Below are 25,210 nucleotides of genomic sequence, written 5' to 3'. Positions count from 1 at the left end.
AATAAATTTTTTGTGTCTTGAATTGAATCGATCAAATCAAATCGAATCGATCCTGATCCTTTTTCTTTCCTCTCTTACTCGTGCGTTGCACCTCCCTCCCTTCTCTCTTCTTTTTCTCTCTCCTCCCTTATCCCATCGCCGACCACCCCTCCTCCCTTCTTCCTCCCTCAGCAGCGCCCCTCTGGTAAGCCTACCCCACTGCCGCCACTCTTATGTCCGGCCAGAATCGCGGCCCAAAGTCTCCCTCCTTTCATGCTCAACCTTTTGACTTCTTTTGCCGTTTTCGGTGATTTCGACCACCAATTGGACTAGGTCCAGTCCCCATTGTGTTCTTCTCCTCGAGAGCTTTCTACAAACACCAATTTTCATCCAGCGGTTTGTGCGAATCGAACCCGAAAAGTTTTAGCACTTTTCAACTTTGGGCTAGATTTCTCCTAAACCATAAACTCCACTAAAATTCTTAGGCCACCAGCACGCTCCACTCGTCGAGAACTTCGCAACGACACCGATTTGGAATTTTTTTGACACCAAAAATTTGGTGGATCTCATAAGCTTGCCAATGATTTTTCAGGTCTTTAATGGGTCTTTTTAATAAAATAAAATTATATTTTAACTCCTAGTGTTGTAGGCTTCGCGTAGATATTTTTGTTTTGAGAAAATTCCACTAATGATCAGGACTACATTTTCAGGCTAGACACACGGGCTGCCGGATTCACTTCAGAAGTGGGTCAATATTACAGTGATTTCCACCATTTTCAGATGCCCTGAACGAGTTATAGGTGTGAGAATTAGCATAGGTAAATCCAAACTCCAAATACACCATTTTACTTAAAGTTGAGTTTAGAATAAAATTCATAAAATATTCGTAGGTAGCTAAAAAATTATGATTCCAATTATATTAGTATAATAGCATTACTAAGGACTGCGGGGCATGATTACAGAATTTTTGGGGTTAGTTTAAATAGTTTCTGCAAAATGATTATTTTTAAGCTTAATAACTGAATAGTGTAGTTATATGAGTTTTGATTGGTTTGACAGGCCTAGGAGGGGCAGTATGTTGTTGTTGTATTGTGAACTTGAGACCTTTGAATTAGGAAGTGTTATTTGAACTGTTTTGCAGGTTGGGTAGGTCCTAGATACAGAAAAACTTTGCTGGATTTCTGGTATAAAATTTATAGTGTCTTTAATTCTTTAAGCTCTTTGTTTGGTATTATTATTGATAATCCATAAATATAATTGTTTAGGTGATCTTAGTCATCCTTCTTCTTCTTCTCAGTCGCCTCAGTAATCTTCGGTTAATCTGTGAGTATATATTGATTTATTTATAATTTTAATATTAATAATTTATATTCAAGGCATGCTCATATATATATATATATATATATATAATTAAATGCTAGGTACGCTCTTTTGTTGCATACTTTATTGAACTAATTTGTGAATTTTGCCTAAGGTAATTTGGAGCTGTGTGCATATATTAATGGTATGGATGTGGACTTGAGTAGGACGGGTAGTCGAGGTTGGAGCTTGACTCGCTGGGACTCGATCCTTATATATAGATAAGTCGGGTTGAATACAACTTTGAATTAATCTCGTTGACCCTTGCACTTAGATTATTAAGAGAAAGTCTAGATTAAGTTGACCTCACTGGCAAGCATTAGAATTAAGTGAGCTGTATAGGGGATCAGCTCACACACACACACACACACACACATACACACACACACATATATATATATATATTGATGTAGCACACAAGTGTGTGAATACTTCAAATTATCTTTTATGCAAGTATTGTTTGAATTGTTTGATACTATGTGATTATTCTGTATTTCATACATAAAAATTGCATTAGATCTAAATAATTATAGAAATTATATTTAAAATCAATATCTTACTCTATGAGTCGAACACTCACCCCTGTTCAACTATTTTTCCTCAGGTGACAGGTAGACTTATTGAAAATAACATACTTTCTTTTCTTGCAGGTTAAACCAGAAAAGTTCAATTTTATTTTTATTATCTTTCGTATAATTCTAGAACTCCGTATGTACCAGTAATTGTATTATTTTTTATATGGATTTGTAATAACTAAATTTTTTGGAATTGTAAACTTATTTATGTGAGAATGCTTGGATACATGTGATATTTATTACTGTTGATAGAAGGAGTTGAACTCCCAATTATTGATTTACTTATATTGAGGATTGTGATAATGAGCTGAACTCTCCATATTATTGTCTTTATTTATTTACAAGCCGGATGAGTAATGCTCCCGGTTGGATAGTTTAATTTATGACTAGACTCTATCCATTTGTTTTCTTAGAATTGGACTACTTTTATAGGCTTTATATTTCGACTAGAAATAATTAGGCTTACTAGGGGTTTTATGTTAACCTAAGTTCTAATGCCGGTTCAGCCTAGAAATTGGATCGCGACAAATTACCAATATTTAAAAAAAAAATTATTAACTATTGATAAATGACTCATAAAAATACAAAATGATAATTCTTACCACAATAAATGTTAATAATACACTCTATATTTGGATTACTAACTCATTATATAATTATTTTTAATATTAATAAATATTTAGGCTCTATTTATTTTAGAAAAATAATTTAATATAGAAAATATTTTAATGAAAAATATTTTCTAAAAAATATTTTTCATTAAAATATTTTTTCGTTGTTTGATTACAATATTAAATTAATAATATATGTTTATTTCAAGTGCGTTCATATTTTAATAAGATTATCAAAGTTTAAAAATGGAAAATGACTCCTTAAAAATATTTAGTTTTTTCTTTGATAAAAAAATATTTTTCGTTGTTCAATTTTTTGGTCTTTTATTATAATATAGTTTAATTAAGCTTGGCAATGAGGCAAAGTTTTAGAATTTTTTTTTGATTTGTTTTTTTTTGCAAATTTATAAAAAAAATAGAAATTTTACAATTTTTGATGGATGATTGATTTGATTGATTGTGAGGGGGGATTTGGAGGATGATGAGATGGATTGGTGTTGTGGATATATAGATGTGTTTATAGAAGTTTTTTTTGTTGGGTTGGGGTAGGTAGTCACCAGACTACAGGAGGATTTTGGATTTTCGCGCGAATTTGACGTATTTTTCTTTTTTATTTTCTTTTTTATTATTTTATTAAATGATTGTAATATATAGTATGATCGGTGGAATATTTTTCCTCCTCTCCCAAGCCGCTACCAAGTCAATTAAAACAAATGAGTAAAATATTAATTTTAATTGTAATTTCGATATTATTATATGCATGCCCATGAATCACTTATATGTATGTATTTATGTTGCATTCATAATCGTGAAAGTGCCATGTGTGTTGTTGTGGTAATTTGGGTGTGATGTGGTGTGGACTATGGATGGATGTACGGCAGCTGAGAGATCTTCTTGGACCGGTCGGTCTGGGGGTAGACACGCTGAGTTCTTGATTTGGTTATTAAGTGGAAGTCTTGGAATTAAGAGAATATATTATGATTGATCGTGAGTGCTCCAAATTACCTTTTGATGTTATGATGTGAAATTATGTTGCATTTCACTTGCATTAGTTTTAGATAGTTATAGAGATTATGGTTAAAATTGATATTTTACTCTACTCCAGCGCTCATATTTTTCATATTTTTTGTGAGGAGACATTTTTTTTTTTAAACTATTGTCCCTTTTTCTCTATGAAAAATGAATGATAATAATTATATATTATATTAAATTTATAATTTATAGAACCTGCATGTACTAGTAGTAGCATAAATCCCTCTGGATTTGCATGAATTTAAGTTTTGTATTAACAAATCAAATATTAAATGCTCTAAATATTAAAAAATATGAAAAATATTTTTCAGGAAAATATTTTTCATGAAACAATCGGACCCTTAATCATTCATGATAAAAAAAAATTTAGAATAATCCTTTAAAAAAATTAAAAAAACATAAAATGAATGAAAATTATAATATTTTAATAAATATTACATAATTATTAATTACTGGTTAAAGAAATTAAGATATTTATATTAATTTTTTTTATAAATATATACAAATTGGGAACTTTAATCAATAATTAACTGGTTATATATATATACATACTTCGTTAATAAGTTAGAAATTGATGCATATATTTTATAAAATTTGATCATAAAATATCCGTATTACTTAAAAACAACTATTTTGAAGGATTATAAAATTTAGATTTTTTAAAAAACATAAATAAAGAAAAATTATTATTTTTTATTTTTTCTTTCATTTAAAAATAAAAATTAAAGAAGAGATAATATGGGATATTGAATGTGGAGAGCTATTTTAAATTTGATTAAAATTTTTTTTTATTAATAAAAAAATTACGTAAGGATGTTTTATTTATGAATTATTTATTAAATTAATTGTAGCCCTAATCAATTAAGTCGTGAAAATAGATACTCCCAATTTTATATACTTTTCTTTCAATATATTTGTTAAATTAAATTATTTAATTTCACATGTATAAAAAATAACGCATCTAGAGAATTATTGTGTCCAAACTATAAAGTCGAATTTTATTAAGAATATGGAATTAATTTATTATTATATTATATGTTTTATTATTTTATTTAATTATATAATAAAAATTTAATACAATAAAACTATAATTATATTATATAATTAGTTATATTTTACTAAATATAATAATTTTAATATATAAAAATGTAATCATATTTATTTTTTTAATTTTTTTATTGATATCAAATTACTTAAAAAATGTTTGTAGGTAATTTAACATTAATAAAAAAATAAATTAAAAAAAATAATTACTAACAATTGATCGTTGAAATGGTTAGGGAATCATTAACGACAACAATTATATATTGCTAAATGAAGTGGTAAATATAGTCTAATTATTGGTTTCCCTGTGAAAGGGAAGCCTCTCCTCAAGTTTGAGAATTCACTATTTGCCCACCAATTATTATTTTTTAAAATTTATTTAAACTTAAAAAGTAAATTAAAAAATAAAATTAAGTTTAAAATTAAATTAAATTGTAAATATGAAAAAACTTGCCCATAAATTTTCTGTCGGTGTATGCCTTTAGTCAACCAACCGATAATGATATTAACGATGACGTTTGCTTTATTTACCAATGAAATATATCATCATTAAATTATTTTAAAAAAAATATTAAAGATAAAAATAAAAATAATAATTATGTCACATCATTTATTCATTATATAATTAATTATAATAAATATTTAATAAAATTATATTTAATTATTATTATTATTATAATATAAAATATCTAATAAAAATATATATCATATAATTTATTTTATTATTTAAATAAATATAAATATTTTATATTTTATATTATTAATAAAAAATAATTTAACAAAATTAAAATGTATTAATTAAAATATTAAAATTATAAATAAAAAAATAAAAATATTAATAATATTAATTTTTAAATTAAATAAAAAATAATATGATAAAAATAAAAAATAAAATAAAATCAACTATTAGATGATGAGAAATAATTTTAAAAATAGAATTGATACACTGATAAGTATTATACTAATTACTATCAGTTATCAGTTTTATTTTTTTAAACTTACCTATTATCAGCTATATCTAATAGGTGAATCAAATATCCTTTAATCCTAATAAATTAAAAAGAAAAGGAGACTAAAAATGTTAATAGTAGCACTAGTTAGAAAATTAAAATAATATTATTGAAGTACATAACTAAAAATAAAGTAAAAAGTTCTGGGGTCTACGTGAGAAAATGGAAATAAACTGAAAACATAAAGGACCGGCATCAGCCACTATTCCACTTTCCAGTGCTCACCTCTGCTATTTGGAAAAAATTGTATCAAATTTAACTGTGTCAAGATTTATTTTAGAACAAAACCCTCAATTACATAAGCAAAACTGAAACTTCTATTCAACGATTAAACTAACAACTGCCACAGCCTTAAATAACATATGCTCATTGCTCACCGGTGATGTTGCAGCGGCACAAAGGACAAGAATTACTGTGGGAGAGCCAGGAGGAGATGCACACAGAATGATAGACGTGGCCACATGGGACTCGTTTTCCACCTATACTTGACTCGAAACCCTCCATACAAACCATACAAACATCATCTGTAACTACCGTTGGCATCCCATCCACCAGAGAATTTGACGCTGTGATTCGCTCCTGCGGCAAAGTTGGACGTTCTTCGAAATCAAAGTTTTCATTGGCCATATAGTTCAGAGCGAGAGAAGAGAGTGCCTCGTCCAGGTCAAAGCTTGCATTGGCCATATTGAGTGGAGAGAGAAGACTGAAGAGATAGCTCTATATATAAGCTTAGCTAAGATTTTATAAAGAAAATTCAAAACCTTAAATGAAATGATTTAAAAAAAAAAAAAAAAAAAAAGAGATGGGCCTAATATCCAGAATTAGACAAGACGAATAGAAGATATGTACGATACATAAAATCCTTTAATATGTCATGTGACATCTGATAGGTAAGAGGGGTCAAAGTTAGGTTGCGTTCGGCTCCTGGATGAACAAGAATCGTTCGCTTTTTTTTTTATATAATTTTAAATCAAAATTAGAATCACAGTGATTGAAAGTTCAACAAAATCTCAATTCTCAATTTGGTTAAAAGGTCTGATTTTGATTCAAATCTCGATTCTTAGTGTTGAAGTGTTGAGGTAAGCATGAAATATAAGATGCAGGAACAGATTGTTTTGAAGCAAGAACTACAAGATGCAGATACCTATAACAATAAGAAACAATAACTAACTTATCAGAGCTTTAGGTGATGCTCTCTTCAATCTACTTGCTTCTTCCTCCATTCCAACCTGGCTGTTGACACACTTGATAATTTGGGATGGTCTGGAAAATGGAGAATGAAATAGTATAAGCAATAGCTCTTTCTTGGTCCCTATTTGTCCTGTATTGAGTTGCAATAAGAGTTGGCTTTAGTTATACAACACACACACACACCCACAGCACCAACTAAAATACTAATCCTACCTGAAAAGCTCTACGGCTTCATTTGTAGTGATCAATCTTTTCACTGCAACATCTCTCTCCCAATTGCCTGGCACACTGATTGCTCTATCAGGACTGTGGAAAGAATATTCTACCAATATAGCAGCATCATACAGAACTGTTCTCAAAGAACTTTCTTCAAATCTGTGCATAGAAAATTTTCCCACATGGTGCTCTTACAATAACAATCAAGCAGTACAGCTAGTCTAAGGTATTAAACACGGGAAAAATGTTAATAGCCAACAGTGAAGTCACAGGTAAGGTTGGCTCCAACAGAATCCACACGAGGGTCTCACATAAAAAATAAAGCCAGTGAAAGTAACACCCAAAATAGTGAGTTCTAAACTTAATTGCATTGCTTGAACAAACTAGATAAGGCTAATGTCATCTGAACAGCAGAATTCCTCTTTAGCCATTTGAATATAATCAATCTACATTTTCAGTTTGATTTAAATTCTATGCTATTCGACCATACCAAAAACCAAATTATAATAAATATTAACATTATTCTTCACCAGTTTCTAACAAACAACTCAAAATTCAAACCGAAGATTAAGCCATACTAACCCAAGAAGAAGAAGCTCCGCAACCCCAGCCAACAATCCAACTCCTCAGCTCCTTCTCCAACTCCACTCCCCAATTACCCATCCGTAAATCCAAGCACAGCTTCAACAAGAATATCTCAGAAATAACAACTCCAGCCAAGAATATCACTGTTGACCCTCCAACACTAATCTCCTTACATATTTTATCACTCGTGAGTGGTCAAGAAGCCTTCAAGCCCATCCTTCCAGACACTAACCAAATCTGAAAACGATAAATTAACTTTGAATCACTTTTCACACTCATCTCCTTGCAATAACACACACTTGTATACATACAAGAATCACCCAATCAAAGAATTAACCTATTTAGTGGCTTTCTCCACTCTCCTAGCTCCCAAATCTTTGCTTAAGAACTCAGCAACCAATTTATATACTTGGAAAACATCCGAAGCTAGCAATGCTATGCTTTTTGAAGCACTACACGGACTTGAGCGTCCCGATATAGGTGGAAACAGCTACTTTGCAATCAAATATGATTTGAAAGATCCTCTTTTGTTGTTTTCCAGCTCCTGAAGGACAATGCAGAGTAAACCCAGATGGTTCTACAAGAGGATCGATTTTTATTGCATTAATTGGTAGAACATGACGAAATGAGACAAATTTAAGGTTTCTTCGTAGATTTCATCTGCGAGATGTTGCATTGCTTGGTGTAGTACAAGCCCGTAGTTTTGTCCGATAAAAGACTGGGTTTTGGAGACGAGGCCATGCTCATTCTTGAACATTTCGGAATTTTGTGTCGATGTCGATGAGATCAGCCAGATTCAAGAGAGTAACCCTGCCAATTCAAAACCCTAAGCCATCCGTTTCCAGTGCAAGCCAGAGCCCTTGTAGGGTTTAGCAGAAACGTAGACGACATCGTTTTCCCGTCTTAATTTCCTAATTCAATATGAAATTATCGTTAATCCTAATAGGCTAATGCAGATACAAATTGGAAGTACGTGTCATCATTCATCCTATTGGTAGAAAAATTGTGGGCCCACAAACAAACCCTTAAGGAACCAATCAGAGACAGCGAAACACGTATCAGCCGGTACTCTGAAGTCTGAAACAAGGGAAATTGACCGACTTCCACCCCCTTCCATTACATATATAATTATACATAACGTTTCCTTGTGCATAAGAGATACAATTTCAAGGATCCAAGCAGCAACTCTGTGATTTTGAAGCTATAAAGAGGGAGCCATGGCTAATATGAAGCAAATACTGATCGTTTTAGTGACTTTGTTGGTAGTTTCAACATGGGTGCCAGTTTCTTTTTCCGCCAAGAAACCTGTTTTTGCTGCAAGAAAAGAGGACATAACATTCATCAAGTGCCAAGTATGTGAAAAGTTGGCAAAGGAGTTGTCCCAGCAAGCAGCAAAAAAGCAGGCTCAGATCTCGCCCAAGAAGGTAATTTGATCAACTGGGTTTGGTTTCAATTATGTTGGGGTTTATTGGTTTTGGTCGGATTTGATTGTTGATTTGAGCGTCTGTTTTTTGTGTTTTTTTGGGGTTGCTAGATCACAGAGTATCAAATCATTGAGTTGGCGGAGAATGTTTGTAATTTGAAGAAGGAAGAAGCTGATTGGATTATGAAGATTGATATAGTGGAGCAAGGGGATAAGTTGGAGGTGAGATTTGTGCGCAACTCAATTGGGTTTTGATCAAAATAGTTTGTGAATATAATTCATGGGGTTGTTATTTGTATATGGATTCGCAATTCTGAAATTACAAGTAAAATAAGTGGAAATTGAGGAGAATTACTTGTATTGAAAATCAATCGACAGATTTAGATACTTCGTTCTGTTGTTCAATGTCTCATTGACTTGCTAACTTATTTGCTCATCTTTTAGCTGGTAGAACAAGACACTGATGGTCAATGCAATTCAGAATGCAAGACAATAGAGCAGGCTTGTGAGCAGGTGAATTTTTGGAACTTCAACTTCGTATTGTGGGTTTCCATGGCAGGTCAATTTGGCTGCATATAAATTCTCTAGATTGTAATGTTGAATGCTTTCTTTGTTTTAACATAATCGTATAACCACTTGGGGGTTTTGCAGGTTGTGGGGTATTCTGATACTGATATTGCTGAATACATATTTAGTTCCAAGCCTGATATTGATTCGTTGGTAAACTATTTGTGCAAAGACTTGACTAATTCATGTAGAAAGAAGCCACCTCCAGTTCCCAAGGTAACCATATGTGCTGTAAGATAGTTTCAATTCTTTATATGAGGTATCTTTAAGGATCATTATTTAAAGAGGATCATTATTTAAAGAATATCTTAACATACCGATCTTGTGAAGTTCTCATATTGCGTTTGGGATTAAATGTGATTAGAATGTAATAATTGAAGATGAAAACCATATGGTAAATGTTAGTGAAGAAATTATCAACCCAGTTTCTATATTCTTGACAATTTTATTAATTCTCCGTGCATTTACTTTTTCATCCAATTCATTTTTTCTCTGTATTAAAATTTTCTGCTTCTCATCTGCTGTATTAAAATTTTCTGCTTCTCATCTGCTGTGCTTGTCTGGTTACTCATGAATCCCATATCAACAAAAATTATGCGCAGCTGAAGATGTTATCGTCTTCCTAAAGTGCAGAACACTCATGACCTTATATGACCATTTCTTATCAATATTGCATATGTTTGCAAATCCCATTTAAAGAAAAATAAAGATCAAGTTCAATCCTTGTTAATTTTTTTTTTCTCTCTCCAGGATAGAACTCCAGGAGAACCATTTGTGCCAAAACCAGCCAAAGATGCTGAGATGGAGAAGATTTTGAGATCCATGGAGGTAGTCATTGTTTCCTTTCCCAAAGCTCCATCGGTGTATGCGATACATTGAGTTAGCTTCTGATTTGTTTTAATTTGCTTCAGGGTATGCCAGGAGCACCTAACATGCAAATGTATTCAAGGGAAGATTTGATGAACATGAAAAATTTTGGTAATGAAGACGGCGATGAAAATGACGATGAAGATGAGGTTGATGATAGACACTTCCCTTCAAATTTGGTACAATAAACCAACTAAACGCATTAAACTTTCTTTTCAAAATCTAACAACTTCACTTAATGTAAAAAACCAACTTCTTGCAGGCAAAAGTTATGAGAGGGAAGGAAAGCAGAAATGATGACTGGAAACAGAAGATCACCGAAGGATTAAAAAACACGGGTGAGACATTGAAGAGGCATGCAAACAAGGTCTCCAACAGGTTGCGACAATGGTGGAAAAGAATAAAGGCAGCACGCACAAATAAGAATTCAAATGCTGGCAAATTAGAGCTTTAGGCACCATTTTATTGAACAGATCTCTTCACAGTTTTATTATTGTGTTGTTTTAGGCTTAAGATCACCAAGAAAAAGTGGAGGTTAGCTTGTAGGAATTGAGTAAAAACCAAATGCATTGTCTTTTTTTATTTTTTTGGCTAATCAAACGCATTGTCTTTTTCAGAATTATCCACATTAAAGAATAATAAATAATAATTTTGCGACCAGAAATTAGAATTCATCAACCAGAATGATCCACTTGCAGCCATGTTTTACTGGTTCAGGGGCTTCTTTTTGTTGGGTCTTTAATTAATTAAACTCATCTGTAGTTTAAATATTCATTATTCAATTCCCTTCCATTTGTATGGAAAAGAAAACATACAAATACAGGAGGCCTAATTTCCTCTCATTTTGATACACCAAGAAAACTTCTTCAATTGCAATTCTTGTAAAATTCAGTTTTCTAATTACTTAAAAACAATTCAATTTAAGGTCCTGAAAATTAAATTTCAAAATTTCAGCACTACATAACCACCTTTGCACTTGCGTCACAAGGGATTAGAACTACAGGCAAGATACAATTTAGGGAACCCAACCCCACAACTCCCTCAGATAATAAATACACTCAACTTCCAAATAGAAGCAACTCACTAGATGCTGGTAGCGGTAAAGCATCAATCTTTGCCACTGATTCTTCGAAATTTGGATAACATGTAGATGTAATTCATTGCATCTTAAAATATTGAGTTCTTGAGATCACACAACGCTGCCCATTCAATGCATATTTGATCATTATGTCAATGCCCCGAGGATTCTTTTTGTTTGGTGCTACAGTCATGTTCCCAGTTAGGGCTTCCCTTTCACATGTAGTTAGCACATCTTCTAGGTACAGAAATGTTTGCTTCCAGTGTGTAGCCCGTGATCTTGGCCCTGCATTATTTCAAGATCATCAGAGAAGCATTCAAATCTTTCCCAATATGCTATTTCCAAGACTGAAATGCAGACACTAGACAGAGCAGTGTTCAGGTACACCCCATCAGGCCTAGTTCAATCCCCCTTGTATTGTCATTCTAAATAAAATAAAACCAATTTGAACTTACTGCAAAACTAACCAATTCACCAGAACTACACTAAATCTCATTATTTTGATCTAACTTATAGCTTATATTTGGCTCATAACCATGGTGCTCAAAGTAATGAAATTTACTCTGAAGCACTAGCAAATGCATGAATGGTAAGATTTGAAATGCCAGGCAAATACAAGTTATACAGACCTCCCTAAACCTTCCCAGTTCATTGAATTTTACCAAGACAAGCCTCTAATTCAAAAGACAAGCAGAACATAAAGTATAAAGAACAAAAAGATTGACCTGTAGAGAAGCCCATTAACTTATGGCATTTGGTAAATGACATATCAAAGTAGGCTACCAAAGTATGGATGTAATCATCACATTCTGCCACAAGCTTAAAAGGAACTGTGAAGGATGCATCCCCAGAAACCATTTTAGAGATATCCATAGTCTGAAATGAGGTGAAGTAAATCAACACACATAAGCCAAAAGGTGAAGGACATCCAACAATAGTAGAGAAAAATTGATTAAATATGCATTTCATGTTTATGCCTGTGTGTGTGTTCAAGCACATGCCTATCCCACCTTGAGTAGCTGGCAGTTTGAGACAATTTGATTCTGATCAACTGTATCAACAAGAGGTTCCATCATGGCTTGCTTCTTGATACAGCTCATGTTAAAGCTATAGACATTACTCCAAACTGGAGTAGCATGACGGCCAAGGGGAACAAACAAACATTATAATCAAGAAACAATAGCTTGTCAGTCCTACGGAAACAAATGTGAGGAAAAGAAATTCAAAGAACAAGTGAAACCCCATGCACGAAACTGATGCGAGCGAATGAGTTCCCAAAGTACACACCCTGTGGATCCTAAAGAAAAAAAAATCTACTTGCATGCATGAAAAATTCAATAGACTCACATTCAATCTTATCTTCTTTGTAGTCTGCATCCTCGATGGCTGTCAAATAGAGGGAAGCTTTGTCAGGTAGAAGAATTCCATCACTGACCTGAAAACAAGCAAAGGATAAGAAAAGTTGACTTATATCAAAGAATTACAACTGATAACAATGTTTTGCACAGAGAACAAAGTGAAAAATGAAATGTAAGTACAACTCACAAGCCATTTATCTCATGCATAGAGGAACAAGTTTAACATATTCTCATACAATAAAAAATATCCCATCAACTCTAAAATTATAATATCTACTTTAGCAACTGGTAGCTCAATCTCTTCAATCTTTCCCTTCAAAACCGTCACAACTGTAATAATAAAAAAAAAATTAGAGAGACTAATTAATTTTGCAGGAATATTGAAACAAGGTAGAATTAGCAAAACACCATAACACAAACACATTACCTTCTGAAAATCCATTTGATTCAACCATCTCCATCGCCATGTCAGCCATATCAGAGCACTCAACCTAAAAATGGAGACGCCAGCAACCATATTTAATGAAAAATAACCAAACCACATGATAAGTGGCAAATTGATTGCTTATCAAATAAAAAAAAAGTGGCAAATTGATTGAGTCAATTCCTTACTGAATACACAAAGGGAAACAAGTGAACACATACCGCATAAATATGTGCAGCCCCAGCTTTTGCACAAAATAGGGATAGAATTCCAGTTCCAGCACCAACATCAAGTATTATTTTATTCTTAAATAGAAACTTATTCTGATAAATAACATTTTGATGTCTTAGTTCTCACTACATCCTTCAGCATTTCCTGCAATGTAAAGATGGTTAAGTGAATATCAATTGATAACCAATTTTAAGTAACAAGGGAAAATTACATCACATAAGATAAATCTATTCCATGAATACTCAAGAAATCCAGATGTCACAGTTTACAGAGTCATCTACATACAACAGAAATACTACAAGAAAACCTGTCCTCAGCAGATAATATTGAAATAATACATATGCATGAAGATTAAACAATAAATTTACACATACATTGTAATGAAGCCAGGAATTCATTAGTAAACCCAATCATCATTTGAAAAGCAGTTATCACAGTGAGTGAGAGTTAGAGAAAGAGAGAGAAGCATTAATTTTGGAGTGGTTTCTGTGAGGTACTAATCGAGAGACCAATAAATGCTAATCTTGCTAGCACAAACCTACAAGTACTTCTGTACTATGAGTGCATCACCATATTGTATATGCATACTCTCATAAAAGCTAATCCCAATCCGAACTAAGATCAAAAAGAAAAAATCCTGTTTGGTATCCCTTTTGTTTTTGGTTTTTGTTGTCCAATTATCAAAGAAATTTATATAAATAAAATATGTTTATTTTTGTTTTTGGTGTTTTAAAACAGAAAAACAGGTTGTTGCAACACAGAAAACCATAAAATGGTATGGTTTTCCTGGTTTCATCGACTTGTTTTTCAAAAACATAAATTTTCAAAATAGGAACCAGAAACCGGAAACACAAAACAAAATTGATACCAAACAGGCCCTAAGGAATTTAATAAATCAGCCATTTGCATTTCCAATAGGTGACATTTTGCATGCAGGGGCCACACACTTACTTCGTGAATACCTGTGAACACAATAACAGACAGAAAACAAAACTTAATTTTGGTAAAGATATGCTCATCAAATACATACAATTAAAATAAAACCCAAAATACATTTTCAGATCCAATTTACCACACATTCCAAACGCCACACAGAGCCATTTGAAGAAGAACAAAGTTATTGAGTACAACTTGAAATTTCATTTAAAACCTTATGTATCAAGAGACACTTCATAAGCTAACAAGTGTAAAGCTTGAAACTTTCAATCAATCTGAACCTAGTGTAAATATCTATTTTCGAACAAAGCTCTAAATTTTAAGCAAAACCAAGTCCACTTTGTGTTTTAGTAAGAGCTTGTCTGGTTCAATTTCAAAACACAAAATTTTATGAAATTCAATTGAATTCATTGTTTGGTGTGTTTGGTTTGAAAAAAAAAATAGAATTCAATTCTAGAATTTGGTTATAACTAAAACCAATAATTTCAAAAAATTTATCATATTCCTTACTTATTATCAGACAACCACTTATTCACAAAGTGAATAGTTTTTATTTCCCATCTCATGAAAAACACTTTTCGCTCCACTTAGCTCTATCCCCCTCTTAGGGTATTTTAGTGATAGGTTCTATAGGAACTGGATGATCCTATTTGGTCAAATTATATTTTTCCTAAATTTTTAATATTAAGCTTATTATGTACTTAGTAATGATATTATTTACATGTTATTATAAATCTCTTATATAATGAGACATGTGAAGTTAGTTATATATTACTATATTGTTAGTTCATTTATATCTTTGTTAATGGTTATAAATTTTTGGGTATAATATTTTTTTGAATTTTATAGAAAATTATAATTTATAAATTTTACCCTTGAGGTAGATTAGGTAGTTTAGGAAATGAGGAGAAATGAATTATATATCAAACATGAATCACATGTAATTCAATTCAATTCTGCATTTTAGGTTGTGTCATATCAAATAGTGGAATTCATTTCTAGCTAGAATTCATTTCAAATGAATTCCAAAACTTGTAATAGAATTGAACCAAACAATATGTAAATTGAAAAAAAAAAATAGCATCCACAATTCAGGGACTTACTTTACTAAATTTATCTCAGCAACAAAAAAGAAAACAGTATAAATAAGACAAAAGGCAAAGGTTAAGAAAGTTACCGAAGTGAGAATAGGAATCAAAGTAATAATCAGCGCTAGTCTTATTATCATCATCATCGACAAAGGACACATCAGGCTTGCACATGGAGTCGTCGACCATAGCAATGGCTTTTTGGTCGTTGGCTACAGTCGACTCGTCAATATTTGAGAGCTCTCTCTTTGGTCAGCTCTTCGTCTTCATCTTGGAAGCGAATCGTGGTGCCCTGCTGTTGCGCCTCAGTGAAGCCCGTAGAGCCCTGATTGTTATTGTTGCTGTTCTTTCGATGGCCCATTCTGAGGATTAGGGTTTTTGGTTCTGGATGCGGAAGAGGGAAAATAGCGTTTATGTATGGGTTTAGGAAGCTGAGGCTTTTTAGCTTTAGCTTTTGCATTTTGTTTATGCTATTACATTAGGAAATTTCTTAATAAAACAAGAATATATTTTTCTGTAAGGAATATTAATTATTTTTTTTAATTTATCCTTATTTATATTAAATATAATAATTATTTTTATAATTTCTTAAAACACATTTTATTATATTTCTTTACTCTCATAATTATAAAAAATAAAAAATAATTCAATTAAATTAAAGAGTATTTTATTATATTTTAAATAATTTAATTATTTTATGAAATATATTTATTTATTATAGTGTTATTTTAATCTATAAATTATTTAAATGTTAATTTTTTGTCTCGAGAATCAAAATGATTAATGGTGGAAAAGGAATTAAATAAAGTACATAATGAACTAGATCAAAGGAATTTCGTCCTTGTAGCTTCCTTTTCATTTAGGAAAATTTCCAAACATTACGTGGCTAACCATCAAGGCTCAGGAGAGAAGCCGGCAAGCTGCCTTCATCCCCTTCTGGATCCCACCTTGATGGTTTTGTAGGTTATGTATTGGTCGATTCTGAGCAGCAAGCTTAATGGTTCTTTGTCTTTGAGATGAAATGCATATTTTCTTCTACCAGAGAAAGCCTTAACTATTTTCTCCCAATTGGCGCCTTTTTTCCTTCGCTAGGCTCACCGGTGACACTTTTGCTTGATGCCAATGTTAGGTTGGCAGGACTAGGATTTCTAGGTTTGGGGCTTGGGATTTGTGCTTTTTGGGTGGGTTGTTTATTTAGAGACCTAGACCCAGTTGGCTTGATTTTCTTGCCTGCTGTATTAGAAACACAGGGCTATACCACTATCCATATCAATGAATTTATCTTTTTGACAAAAAAAAAATACAATATTCAAATAAAAAGGTAAATTACATATCAATCCATAAAAATCAACGATGGATTAAAATACCTCTGAGACTCAACATAACTTGTTAATCTCCCTGCTTTACCTTATTTATGCCTTCCTAACTAATTCCTTAACTACAAAAATAAAAAAAAAACCAGAGTATATATAAGAGAAAGAAAAAGAAACTGGAAATTGGAGTCATCTCCGAAATTGAAGTCTTGAATTAAGTTTTACTTAAAACTAATTGTAAAAAAAATATATCGTTAGTTTTGCAATATATATAAAGATTAAAAAATTAATTGAAATGAATTATGACTTTAATTGATAATATGAAATTAGTTTTGTTACACTATTACTACAAAATTTTCTCATTTTTACATCATCATAAAAGAAATTTTTAAATATAAATAGTCATCTATTTAGTTAAATTCAAGAAATATATTAAGACTGATTTAAATTGATAAAATATAATTTATTTTTCAAATATAATTTTTTTTAATTATTATGAAAATATTAATTCTTTTCTTCTCTCTTATAATAATCCATTCAACCACGAAGTGAGAAAAAAAAAAAAAAAAAGACCTCAATTACCACAGTATGCGAAGTAGAATAGGGGAAAAATGACCATGTAACTTGCTTTCATATATAATAATTCAGCACAGCACACATTCTCACAGAAGAAAAGTGGCTGTATAGATGAAAGAAAGATAGATGGCAGCCTCCAAGAATCCATTTATTTTAGGTAGCCAGGCAGCAAAACGCCTTCAGCAATATGTCTTCAACGTCTACAAGCGTTTGGTTCAAGCTAATGTTTTGAGTCATGCCTGGTACATATAGTTCATGTCAAAGACATTACAGGACCTGAGAGGACTGCTCTTACCCTCATTAATCCTTAACAAGATGGTCCATTGTTAACCTTGTTCTCTCTACTGCACGCTGAGGCCTTATCAAGAGGCCATGCTGCTCCTGCCATCACCGCTTCAATCTCCCAAACCTCTCGGGGAACATTAGTCATGTTATTACTACCATTGGCAGTGACATGCTTCCACAAGCAACAAGAAAAGACAGAATATCAGAAAAAAATACAGGAATACAACAGATTTGATGCATGAGAGAAGCAAATACACAACATGTACTACCACAAAATGATGTGTAAGAGAAGAACATAACAACATTTAATTCCTTGAGACAGGAAATGTCAACATGATTTAAATCATGATCCTTAGAAGGCTATCCTTTTGTGTGTGTGTGTGTGTGTGTGTTGATGTGTGGGGGAGAAGGGGGAGAAGGAGCAAATTGCCTCTGATGTACAAATTTGCTTACTACACTCAACACTACTAGTGAATTTTGATACTTCTTACATTGTGTGTCATTAGTCTTTAAAATTGTACTCCTTAACAGGTACATAAAACTAACTCTTAGATCTTGCTGATTCATAAAAATCCAGTTAGAATTGAACTGGACAAAAGGAATTATTTAAGCAATTTTTGCAGCAAATCTTCAAAAATAAGGAAAAATAAATCTGTAGTCTTAAGTTTGCTGAGAAAGTAGTGTTACTGTAATGACTCAGATTTTGTTATATGATTTCCCTTTTTAAAGTCTAAATCAGAGTATCATACTGCAAATATTCAAGTCACAAAAGTAAAAGCTATCGGGATTCAGGCTTCAGCAAAGTACCACATCACTTTCAATTCGAACTCCACCAAAACCTTTAAATCTGCCAATTGCTTCGCGATTGAAAAACTTGGAAGTATTCGAATTCTCCATGGCTGGATCCAATAAAGCATCTATGAAATAGCAACCAGGCTCCACGGTTATCACCTTCAAAGAAGACATCTCAAGTTTAGAATAATCTCAATGATTATGAGGGATTGACAACATGGAATAACTGAACTAAACATGATGTGATCAGTTTCAATGAAAAACCACAAATCTGTATCAATTGGCAACCCTCTCTCCTCCCAATAAAAAAAGAAGCACACCTGATGGGACTAGTCAAATGAGTTTATACTGGCACTAGATCTAATGGATTCCATGAAAACAAATATGATTCATACCAGACATAAAAATGTGACTAATGGCGCAAGATACAAATAGTCATCTATCAGTGAATGAAGAATATGAAAATAATCATATTTGATAGATCACACATCATTAAGAATTATATCTGCCATACAGTCGTGCAAGCCAATCAGATATAGCAAATGCCAACAACACCCAAATTGAAGATTTTAATATGCAACTCATGTAGGTGCCTCTTGTCAATTGTCTAGGCCTTTCTTGATTCATGGAGCTTAAAGCAGATTAACGGTTAATAGAGCGTCGGGTCAAAGTCTGACCAAGTTAGAATGATAGAAGAGGAATATCAGTTTCTTTCGAGGGAAACCAACATCCAAAGACACAAATAATTGGATAAAACTTTTACTGACGTAATTCCTTTCTCAATTACAATAATTATAGGACTCTCAAGCAGACAAACCCCCTAAATCATGTAACCGCTGTTGCCTGCAAATTAGCAACAACCTAAACAGCTTAGGCTCCCAGGATGGCTCAGACTCATTAAACAACCCCAAATTTACATAGAACAGTGACCCAAGATAGAATCAAACATCCATACCAGGACATATATAAAGTATCACACACTCTGAATAAACTTCCCTGTGCAATGCAAAGTAAAAACAAGAAACCAACCATATGCAACTACAAAGCAAGAAACAAAAATAGAAAAAGCCCATGAAAAGTGACCTGGATCACAATGCAGCAGAAAAGCAGATAACAAGATTGCGTCACACTAATGGCATAAATAGTGAAGTAGACCACTCTAGCATATAGCATTATAAAATTAACAGATTTGATTGTGAAGGGTATAAGGGTACCCAAGCATTAGGGGTTAAGAGAACACAACAAAAAACAAATGGAACACAAAAAAAATGCATGTATTTTGACCCCATATCCCAATTTCATTTCCAACTTTTTATAGTGATCTTAGCGACATCAAGCAGCAGACAGCAAGGATGGATAAAGGCTGAAACTTATTCAAGATAATCATTCATGTACACACCATGTAAACTCATTTCAAATACAAATGAAAGAACCATGAGTGTTCATAATTCATATTATGTCAAAAATATAAACAGAAAGGATACAGTTTTCCTTTCACTAAAAGGGTCACCACTAACCATTCCCTCCTCAAGTTCTCGGGCAGTGCGTAAAGACCTCAATCCTGGTTCCTTAGACCTTTTCGGTCCCTGCAAATCATGCCACCTCTTTGAAGTCCATCAAGCCCAAATGCTTTGAAGAGAACCACAACTACAAATGATTTGTCATAGGTACCTTTAAGTAGCCACCAGGATCATGGGTGTCAATTCCCAATAAATGCCCCAGGCCATGAGGCATGAAAACAGCACCCAACCGCTCAGTCATCATATCATCTACATTGCTAGAACAAAGGAAAAGCACCAACATTAACATTGACTTTTCTTTTCCTCCTGATAATTGAAGAATAGTAGCAAGTGAAAGAGAATATGTTATCAAGCAAGCAAAATTACCCAACAACAATGCACCCTTTCTTCAATGACTCCAGAATTATTTTCTCTGCTAATCTGCAAATAATAAGGAGCAAATGAAAATAAACGTGCACAGTAGATTAACAATGAAAAGTCACAAAAATCACAATGAAGGATCACTGGCATGACTGAATATTCTATACACCATCTTTATTTCATGAAAAGCTTTAATCAGACCTTTAGATGTTGTAATTTTTTTTAAATTAAAACCACAATTTATATACTAAAATAATGCAATTATGAAATATATCCAAGTAATGCATGTATGTTGAGTCCTGCAAAACATCCCAGGCAAGTTTCTGAACTTGCCATTTGGGATTAGCAAAAACGGTATTGCGGTGTCTACCATCTATGAGTAAACATTTTTCTTGTGTCCTAGCTTCTGGATTGTGCTTCTGCTTGCCAGTGTGAAGTATTTCTTGTACATTTTTTTAATCGAAGAAACCATTCAAGCACTTTGATAAGAAGTCATTTTTCATAATACCTTTTTTTTTATACTTGTGTCCTGATTATTCTTCTTCCATCCGAATTGTTTTTCACAATACAAAGCATCATAAAACGAACATATCATGTTGTCACATCATGCTATTTGGATAAATGAACATCTCTCACCAACCCCACCCCCCCCCCCCCCCCTCCCCACTTTGCTCTCTCAGGGAAATGAACCAAATAATTTACCTGTACCATACAGCCATATTTTTTCTAACAACATTGGCAATCAGCTGCAACCCATGACCAATTGTTCTATAAAGCAACTATTGCAAAAGAAAAGCTATTGTACATAAAACTCACATGGCACAATAAAATATTTGGCAATCATATACAGAATATTTTCAGTGTCAGCCTTACTTGTGCATGTCTAACCAGCTAACTCCAGGTCTCATTGCAGATATGACAGCATTGTGAGCATCAAGCACAGCCTGCAAAATCCATTTAGAAACAAGAATTCTAAACAATGTAGCTGCTAAGAGACATTAAGAACAAACACGCCAAGTAACATAAGATTAAATTTTTTGAAAGGTCTTAATAGCGCTCTTGCCTCATAGTTTTTTCCCTTTAGGAAGTGAAGTGAGAAAAAAAAGAGAAGGGAGCATTTTTTTTGTCATGAACTTTAGACACACTTACATTGTATATGAGAGACTGATCACTTGTAAACTTACCATTCACCTGCATGTAGAAAAGGGCAGTTTCAGAACAAAATCTACAACTGGGGCAAAAGGAAAAAAGATAGTTCTTATTGGCTTGCTAATATTTGATTCATCCAATGATATTGGTGATTTCAATCCTCAAATAAGAAAAATAGCTCATATCATTTATGTTGCTTGCATTTACTTCCTCTCAAAAGGAGAACTAGAACAATTGGAAATAATAATAACAAATAACAATTGGAGTAATAAGAAAGAGACCATATATATCATTCAAAAGGCAGAGAAAAAAAAAAAAAAAAAAAAAAGAAGCCGCTACAACTAGAAAAATGTACACTTACAGGGAACGAACAAGTTATGTCAGACCCATAAAAATTATATTCAGCTCCCATATCAAACAATGCCATATCTCCATCTTCCAAAGTCTGCATGAAACACATCATGAAGATTTTGTGGACTTAACAGAGAGTTCTTAAATTTAGGATATTCATCAGAAAACATGAATTCTTTTTGCATCTCACACATTTAAAGAAGATTAAACTATTTGTTTGCTCTCCAGGCAATCTTTTTGTAAAAATCAAGCAGTGAAATTCCAGTTTTTTTAGATGAGCTAATAAGTTTGCAATCGTTAAGATAACCAATATACATGATGTAATGAAGGCTAATGATAAATGCCTAAAACATTTAATTTATTTCGTGATTTTTTTCAATCCTAAATGGATTGGCTTCCATTAGCCAACACTACCACACACCACAACAAAGGCTCTACCACTATCATGACAAGCAAATAGGTGTCCAAAAAGCACACACTGAACATGAACAGATTTTCCAGTCCCACGAGCCACTTCCAGTTACATGCATAGAACATCTAACCAAACATGTTTACCTCTCACACACATTCCCATCTGTCACAAATTCAAAGTTAAAAATATAATTAATTGCACAAACAAATAATTAAAGGAAAAATACCAAATAAACCCCTGAACTTTCAATGTAGGGTCAAATAAGGCCAAAATTAAATTTTGGGCCAAATAAACCTTGTACTTTCTAGTCAAGGCAAAATAAGTCTACACTTAATAAAATATTATTTTTTTTAATAATTTTACACATTAAAATTTAAAAAAAAAAGAAATTGAAAACATAGTGAACAAATATTGTTTAATATTAAAATTATTATTTTTAATATTTTATTATTTAAAAAATCACAAAAATAATATTTATTATTAGAAAAATAATATTTTGTTAGGTATGGACTTATTTAGCCTTAATTTGAAAGTAAAGGGTTTATTTGACCTAAAACTTGATTTTGGGCTTATTTGGATCTTAACTGAAAATATAGGGGCTTATTTGATTTTATTTTCAATAATTAAATGTCAGAAATAAGGAACAACGGCTATAAATCAAAAGCATTAAAGGACAAAATATTTTTAATTTACCGTACCCTATCATTTGGAGCTGCTGCATGCCCATAATGGAGTACAGCGCTGAATTATGAGAAAGCAATGATGTTAGCTAAAGCTAAAGAAAATTCAGATCTGCATTAAGGTCCTATTAAATAATGGCCTAAATTAAATTTAGTCCTTTTTACCTGTAAATAAGCTACACAGAAATAGTTGAAAGCTATTCATGAACCTCACCTATTTTCACCAGTAGCACATATACATGTGTATGAGCAGTGCCTACAGCCACCATACATGTATGTGTGGTGAAGAAATATGCTTTCCAACTGATACTCTTTCATGCCCACCTGAATTTTTCTCATAACCTGGTCAAATTTACAAATTTCAGCATCCAAAAAGAAAACTATCAGCTATTTTTGGAATATTTATAAAGAAGTTTCAGAAGAAAACTGATCATCAGAAAGAGAGCTAAATTCCAGACATGTGAGTGTGTGAAATGAAACTAAAAATGTACACTGGCAATTGTTATTAGATAAGAACCCTAATTGCAAGCACAAGTAGCTGATCACAAAGTAAAAACCTAGAATGGTATGCAGAGAAACATATGCAAATTGCCATCTATCAATTTAAATTCATAACAGGAAGAGTGCAAGAACAAGTAAAATGCCATGTCAAATAAATGCAGTCACCAGTCAGTGAGATGTTTGCACTTTGCACGAATGGTTACCTCCACATGTGCTTCAGAGCTGATGTCATTAGCAAATTTAACAACAGCAAGCTCCAGATCGGACTTCAAAACACGACATTCAGTCAAAATAGGATGTAATGTAGTCAAATCTGATTCAAACTTTTCTATCCCCTGGACAAGGATTTACACAAATGTTAATGCCTGAGAAAAGAAACAAACAAGTGATAATGGAAGAACATCGTAAAAGACACAGGAACCTCAAATCCTGCTGCATTAGAGAAGTTACTGCTGTCAGTATTGAGTCCATGCAAGAGAAACAGTAGAGGTTTGTCAACTTCCTTGCTGATTTTATGCAGGGCTCCTACAATTTCATCTGTATAATAGACCATGCTAACCTTGTACTTTTCCTGCAAAAGAAAGATGCAAACATGATTTGAAAAACATGCTTCAAATGCTGACAAACCATAGCATCTAAGAAAGAAAACCTGAAAATAAGATAATGGCTTTATTTCTCCCAACCAAACAGCGTAATCAGCAGGTAGCCTAGGAACAAACAGAATAGAATTCCCTGTTGCAACATCCTTCAACAGAACACCACCGAGAAACCACAGAAATTCAATTCAATAAGTAAACAACTACTGCATATATAGATTAAAGAACAGGAGACAGAGAGAGGGAGAGTAGCTAACAATTGCTCCACAGAAGCCAGGCTCCGTCACTCCAAAAAGATAAGCAAAATAACTCTCCTGCCTAGAAAATAGAATGAATCGTCCATTTACAAATATCATAAGCTATAAACTGAACTCCAAAGAAAAATTCAAAAGCATCAACATTAGTACCTGAAGAGTTCGATGTGATCAGTACAGTAGCGAAATTTTTCCTCGCCTCCCTATGAGATCAACCCAGATAAACACAAAAAGAATCATCAAAAGACGATTGCATCTTAAATGTATCAATATGTAGAAGCGTATGTATGCACCTGAAGAAAGACGAAGCCGTGGAGAGGACGGGAGGTTTCGATGAGGTATTGACGGAGGGATTTAAGGAGCTTTTCGCGGTTGGTGACGTAAAGCTCCGTCGGGACTTTAGGGGGAGAAAGAGAAGACGGAGACGAAGATGAAGCCATAGAAACGGCTTTTCTCTACCGATTTCCGTTGACAGGAGTGCCCGCTTTGCTTAGTTATACACTCTCGTCGTCTGATGATGCAACTCGAGCCTGTTTGGTTTCGCTCCCTTGAGTTCGCCTAATAAAAATGCAAAGGCCTTTTTAAAGTAGCCTAGCATATATAGAAATTAATTATATATATATATATATTTAATATCTTTTAAATATATTATATAATTTTAATTATTAATAAATATTCAATTTAAGTATAATTAATTTCTTATTTTATAGTAATGACTATTTTATTTATAATAGTATTCGAAATCATTTGTTATGTAGATATTTTAATTAATAATTATTCATAATTTTATAATAATATAAAATGATTAAACTTAATATTATATAATTCAAATAACCTTAAAACTAAA

General features: G+C 32.6%; 2 protein-coding genes, 1 long non-coding RNA gene and 1 pseudogene across 7 annotated transcripts; 1 reads left to right on the top strand and 3 right to left on the bottom strand.

Moving 5' to 3' along the window:
- Nucleotides 1-5,841: 5,841 nt before the first annotated feature.
- Nucleotides 5,842-8,540, bottom strand: LOC110635867 (uncharacterized). Of its 4 annotated transcripts, none has more exons than XR_002491230.2 (4): nt 7,600-8,540; nt 7,015-7,176; nt 6,755-6,931; nt 5,842-6,313 (listed from the first exon to the last, which is right to left on the bottom strand). It is a non-coding gene; the product is annotated as an uncharacterized LOC110635867 (long non-coding RNA). The 4 variants fall into 4 exon arrangements; XR_002491229.2 differs by having other exon boundaries at nt 6,782-6,931; XR_002491231.2 differs by having other exon boundaries at nt 5,842-6,931; nt 7,600-7,839; nt 7,940-8,540.
- A 147-nt stretch (nt 8,541-8,687) lies between these two features.
- On the top strand, nt 8,688-11,123 carry LOC110635866 (uncharacterized). 2 transcript variants are annotated; one of them, XM_021785353.2, is made up of 7 exons: nt 8,688-9,026; nt 9,137-9,247; nt 9,470-9,538; nt 9,677-9,808; nt 10,343-10,420; nt 10,504-10,608; nt 10,722-11,123. In XM_021785353.2, exons 1-7 carry the CDS (start codon nt 8,820-8,822, stop codon nt 10,911-10,913), a joined length of 894 nt encoding a protein of 297 aa, XP_021641045.2. In that variant the 5' UTR covers nt 8,688-8,819; the 3' UTR covers nt 10,914-11,123. The 2 variants fall into 2 exon arrangements, with proteins under 2 accessions (XP_021641045.2, XP_021641043.2); XM_021785351.2 differs by having other exon boundaries at nt 8,700-9,026; nt 10,504-10,638.
- Nucleotides 11,124-11,301: 178 nt separating this feature from the next.
- Nucleotides 11,302-16,054, bottom strand: LOC110635864 (probable protein arginine N-methyltransferase 1.2; annotated as a pseudogene).
- Nucleotides 16,055-17,488: 1,434 nt separating this feature from the next.
- On the bottom strand, nt 17,489-24,940 carry LOC110635909 (uncharacterized). The gene is made up of 16 exons (XM_058129706.1): nt 24,657-24,940; nt 24,517-24,566; nt 24,367-24,427; nt 24,163-24,258; nt 23,935-24,084; nt 23,717-23,848; nt 23,227-23,354; nt 23,031-23,073; nt 21,931-22,014; nt 21,570-21,611; nt 21,294-21,364; nt 20,427-20,480; nt 20,212-20,317; nt 20,058-20,126; nt 18,556-18,699; nt 17,489-17,920 (listed from the first exon to the last, which is right to left on the bottom strand). The coding sequence occupies exons 1-16, from the start codon at nt 24,801-24,803 to the stop codon at nt 17,771-17,773; spliced, it is 1,527 nt and encodes a 508-aa protein (XP_057985689.1). The 5' UTR covers nt 24,804-24,940; the 3' UTR covers nt 17,489-17,770.
- Nucleotides 24,941-25,210: the final 270 nt, after the last annotated feature.

The sequence above is a fragment of the Hevea brasiliensis genome, chromosome 11 (assembly GCF_030052815.1).
Source record: "Hevea brasiliensis isolate MT/VB/25A 57/8 chromosome 11, ASM3005281v1, whole genome shotgun sequence".
NCBI classification, from domain to species: Eukaryota; Viridiplantae; Streptophyta; class Magnoliopsida; order Malpighiales; family Euphorbiaceae; genus Hevea; species Hevea brasiliensis.
The sequence above is the reverse complement of the archived record's forward strand: the minus strand, read 5'-3'. Positions and strand labels throughout refer to the sequence as shown.

Coding starts and splice junctions, on each gene's coding strand:
- LOC110635909 (XM_058129706.1), bottom strand. CDS start 24,803: ATGGCTTCATCTTCGTCTCCGTCTTCTCTTTCTCCCCCTAAAGTCCCG. Junction 23,355..23,716: donor GCTCTGAAGCACATGTGGAG/GTAACCATTCGT, acceptor AAATTTGACCAG/GTTATGAGAAAAATTCAGGT. Junction 22,015..23,030: donor CAGCAGCTCCAAATGATAGG/GTACGGTAAATT, acceptor TGTTTCATGCAG/ACTTTGGAAGATGGAGATAT.
- LOC110635866 (XM_021785351.2), top strand. CDS start 8,820: ATGGCTAATATGAAGCAAATACTGATCGTTTTAGTGACTTTGTTGGTA. Junction 9,539..9,676: donor TAGAGCAGGCTTGTGAGCAG/GTGAATTTTTGG, acceptor GGGGTTTTGCAG/GTTGTGGGGTATTCTGATAC. Junction 10,639..10,721: donor GACACTTCCCTTCAAATTTG/GTACAATAAACC, acceptor AACTTCTTGCAG/GCAAAAGTTATGAGAGGGAA.